At 63.1% G+C, this 3,875-nt stretch overlaps 1 protein-coding gene across 2 annotated transcripts in view; it reads left to right on the top strand.

Annotated features, from left to right (window-relative positions):
- Positions 1-3,807, top strand: part of LOC109298907 (death-associated protein kinase 2-like) — a 12,268-nt gene extending 8,461 nt beyond the window's left edge. Inside the window, exons 4-13 of one of the 2 annotated variants that reach the window (XM_019519338.1) lie at positions 3-106; positions 359-497; positions 771-900; positions 1,356-1,404; positions 1,671-1,697; positions 2,031-2,183; positions 2,309-2,354; positions 2,506-2,595; positions 2,772-2,855; positions 2,990-3,807. In XM_019519338.1, the coding sequence (XP_019374883.1) occupies positions 3-106; positions 359-497; positions 771-900; positions 1,356-1,404; positions 1,671-1,697; positions 2,031-2,183; positions 2,309-2,354; positions 2,506-2,595; positions 2,772-2,855; positions 2,990-3,070 (903 nt within the window). In that variant the 3' untranslated portion in view covers positions 3,071-3,807. The remainder of the gene's footprint in view (positions 1-2; positions 107-358; positions 498-770; positions 901-1,355; positions 1,405-1,670; positions 1,698-2,030; positions 2,184-2,308; positions 2,355-2,505; positions 2,596-2,771; positions 2,856-2,989) is intronic. The other variant, XM_019519414.1, reaches the window with a different exon arrangement.
- The last annotated feature ends 68 nt before the right edge of the window (positions 3,808-3,875 follow it).

The raw sequence follows: 3,875 nt of genomic DNA, 5'->3' as shown, positions 1-3,875 counted from the left end.
AGGTGGAGCGTGAGGTCGGCATCCTGCAGCAGCTCGAGCACCCCAACATCATGCGCCTGTACGACCTCTTCGCCAGCAAGGCCGAGATGGTGCTGGTGCTGGAGCTGTGAGTGCTGCAGGGTTGGGGGTGGGGCTAGGCTCTGATTCCCCACCCCCCCAGCACACACTATGCTTGCACAGCCCCTCTCCTCCCATTTTCCACATGGGGAAACTGAAGCCTGGAACAGGGACAAGACCTCACCAAGGCCAGGGTGCAGCAGACCTGGGGATAGGACCCTGCCCCTTGGCTGTGTCCTGGCAGTGAAAGGTGCAGGATGCCTGTGCTCCTTGGTGCTCACCCCTCACCCTTCCCCGCCAGGATCTGCGGCGGGGAGCTCTTTGACTTCATCGCTGCCAAGGAGATGCTGTCAGAGGCCGAGGCCATCGAGTTCCTGGAGCAGATCCTGCGTGGAGTCGCCTACATGCACTCCCAGCACATCGCCCACTTTGACCTCAAGGTGCCCCCCACCTCCCCCTGGAGCTGCCGCCCCTGCCCTGGGGAGGGGGCTGATCCCAGGGGTGCTCTGTGCTGGGGTCTGGTCCCATCATGGAGCCACGTCTTGTTGCGCCATGCCGCTGACAGCAGCCCCAGGGCAGCTCTAGCTTGGTCTCACAGCCATGGACGTGGCTTTCCCACCCCTGCCCCCAGCCAGGGGGATGTGCCAAGGGGCCACGGGGATTTGGTGGGGGGGATGACTGGGGCTCATGGTGCCTCCTGCCCCTCCCTGCAGCCAGAGAACATCATGCTGCTGGAGAAGGATGTGCCCAACCCCAAGATCAAGATCATCGACTTTGGCCTGGCGCAGAAGCTGGAAGATGGCGCCACCTTCAAGAGCCTCTGTGGCACCCCACAGTACATTGGTGAGGGGCCTGGCCGGGCGCCGGGGCTTTCTACCCCCGCCCTGCTCTTTGGCACTGACCTGTGCCACAGCCCATCCTGCTGCGTAGCTGTGACCAGCGGCTTCTGGCATCAATGGGTAGATGGAGGAATAACTGCCTGCTATGGAAATGCAGCCACCTCTGGGGTGGAACATGGTGGTGGAAAACGAGGCATGGAAGGGCTCCATGGCAGAGGGGGGCTTTGAAGAGGAGGGGGATGTAGAGGAGGAGGGGATGGGCTTAGCGCTCCAGCAATGTCTCAGCTCCTCGGGTGCCGGACCAAGGGCCACACCATTGCTCCTGCCTCATGGGGGGGCAGGGGAACCCTGTTATGAGCTAGACGGGAGGGGCCACAAGACCCCTTCATTACCCCCAGGGGTTGTAAGGGACCAGCTCCAGCAGTGACTATTCTGGTTTTTTCCCTCCCTGCTTTGCAGCTCCAGAAGTGATCAACTATGAACCGCTGAGCTCGGCTACAGATATGTGGTAAGTGTCCTGGAGGGGGTGTGGGATGTGTGCGTGGGGGGTCCCTGTGGTGGCCATCCAGGGCCCGAGCTGCGCTCTTGCCTCTCGAGGGCTGGTGGGTAGGGGCAGGGCAGGTGAATCTGGGGTTCCCATGTCAGCCCGGGTGAGACTGTCAGGTCCTTTGCCCTTGAAAGACCCGCTGTGTCCTTTGGTCCAGCCACCAGCCTGGGGCAGGGGGCACAGAGCCCTTGCGGGGGGCTCACCTGGGGCATCTCTATCTGTTTCAGGAGCATCGGGGTCATCACCTACATCCTGTGAGTGCCCAGGGCCACGGCAGTGCTTCCCCTACTCGTTAGCCCCAGCTGTAAATCCCCACCCCAGGGAGTCCTGGCTCGGAGTGGGGAGATCTAGAGACCCCCCAGTCCCATGGTCTGCCCCCTTGTCAATGGGACCTGGGAAACCAGCCCCTCTGCTCAGCGCAGGGGGCTGTTGGCTCCAATCTGCAGAAGCTCTGGATCGGGGCCCCTGGTTGACCCAGGGGAAGCTGGCCAGAGGAAGGGGGTTTCACCCAGGGGACCACCTGGCCATGCAGGCATGGGGGGTGTCCATCCTGCACAGCCTCATGGGCCTATCTCCCCCTCCACCAGGCTGAGTGGCATGTCGCCCTTCCAGGGCGAGACAGATGCCGAGACCCTAACTAATGTGGTGGCCGGCAGCTACGAATTCGAGAACAAGTACTTCAGCCAGACCAGTGAGATGGCCAAGGACTTCATCAGCCAGCTGCTGGTCAAGGAGCCAGGGTGAGGCCTGGGTCTGGTGGAGGGTCCCCTGTATTTCTCCCCCAAGTGGCGGGGAGCAGGGGGCAGTTCTGTGGGGCAGCAGCGGGGTGGGGAGGAGGCAGTGAAGAAGCCAAACTCTATTCCAGGGACCGAATGACCGCGGCCGAGTGCCTCGTCCACCCCTGGATCAAAGTAAGGGGCACAGGGCACATGGGACCCCCCAAGGCGTTGGGGCAGGGCAAGGGCTGCCAGCAGTGTCCAGTGCCCGTGAGGGCCGGGAGGGATTTGGAAGGGGTTGAGCGGGCACCGGGGCAGTGACCCCTTGCATGCCCCACTCCACCAGCCCCTGAGCCGGAAGCAGGTTGCGAACCGCAGTCGGTCCTCCATCAACATGAAGAACTTCCGCAAGTTCAATGCCCGCAGGAAGTGGAAGGTAAAGGGGTCCCGGGAGTCCTCTTTGTCCCCGTCCTAAACAGCTGCTGTGTCCTGCACATCTATGGCAGGAGAGGCCAGGCCTGGAAGGGCTCCCATGGCCTTGGAGAGGAGCTGGGGGCAACGGGAGGGGGTCTGTGTGCGCAAGCGTGTGCAAGCATGCATCCCACCCCGCAGCTCTCCTACAACATGGTGTCCGCCTGCAACCGCCTCTGCCGCATGAAGCTCCTGTGCAACCAGAGCAAGGCTGACGAGCCCCTGGTATGTGCCCAGGGTGTGCCTCCCTCTTGGGGCTGGGGTCAGCGCAGCCCCTGGGGGCACCAAGCCAGGCTTGATGCCCCCAGGCCATGGCTGCCCCCTGTGGCCCCCCACCTGACCCTCCTGTCCCCTTGCAGCGCAGCTGCGAGAGTGACCAGGAGGACGAGCCCACCCACCCAGTGACCTTGCTGCGCCGGCGGAGAAGCAGCTGCTCCTGATGGCCCTGCCCATGGCTCCGGTGGCTCCTGGGACCCCCCGCCTCCTCGGGGGGCAGCACCAGCCTGGAGGGAGGGTGGGCACCTGTGCTTGCCCCCAATGGCTGGGATCCATTCGGCAGGAAGGGGCATGGACTTTGAGGCTGAGGGCTTGATCCAGGCTCCCCTCCATCCTAGAGCACAGGGGGGTGCTGAGGGCATCTCCTGCTTCCCCAGGGCAGACGGGGTATGTGAAGTGGGGGGGGGCATTTAACTTTTGCATTGCTGCTCACTATTCAGAGACACCCCCCCACTGCTGCTGTGCACCCCCCCCCAACCAGGAGCACCTTCCCTTTCCCACCTCTGGGGGTCCCTTGGGATGTCTGTCATCCCCTGGCCCCTTTCGAAACAGCACATGGGGACACGCCACTCCCCCACTCGCTTGCACTGAGTCCCATTTGCCCCCTTTCTTTCCTCCAGTGCATGCGGGGTTAATCCTCCACTAAACACCTGCCCTCCCTTCCTTAGTGGGGTCTACACACTGTGACACTGGGGGGGTGGGGGAAATACAGCTCCTCCCTCCCCTCCTCCCTGCTAGGCTTGCACTGCACTGCACTGCATGGCAGCACTCAGAGGTTTAATAGGCCTCAGGTCAGCTGGGGGGAGCTCCTGGCTGGGAGGGTGCTGAGCCCCACCCTCATGCATGTGTCTCCCCTTCCCCACTGGACTATTTTATTTTTAAAGGAATAAACATGGACCCCACCCCCTGCCCTGTGTCCTGGCTGGGCTGGCTCCATTGGGGGTGGGGAGCAGGGACCCCCCCCCCCCC

Source organism: Gavialis gangeticus, unplaced genomic scaffold (genome assembly GCF_001723915.1).
Source record: "Gavialis gangeticus isolate Ggan-Ray unplaced genomic scaffold, GavGan_comp1, whole genome shotgun sequence".
Taxonomy (NCBI): Eukaryota; Metazoa; Chordata; order Crocodylia; family Gavialidae; genus Gavialis; species Gavialis gangeticus.
The sequence above is the reverse complement of the archived record's forward strand: the minus strand, read 5'-3'. Positions and strand labels throughout refer to the sequence as shown.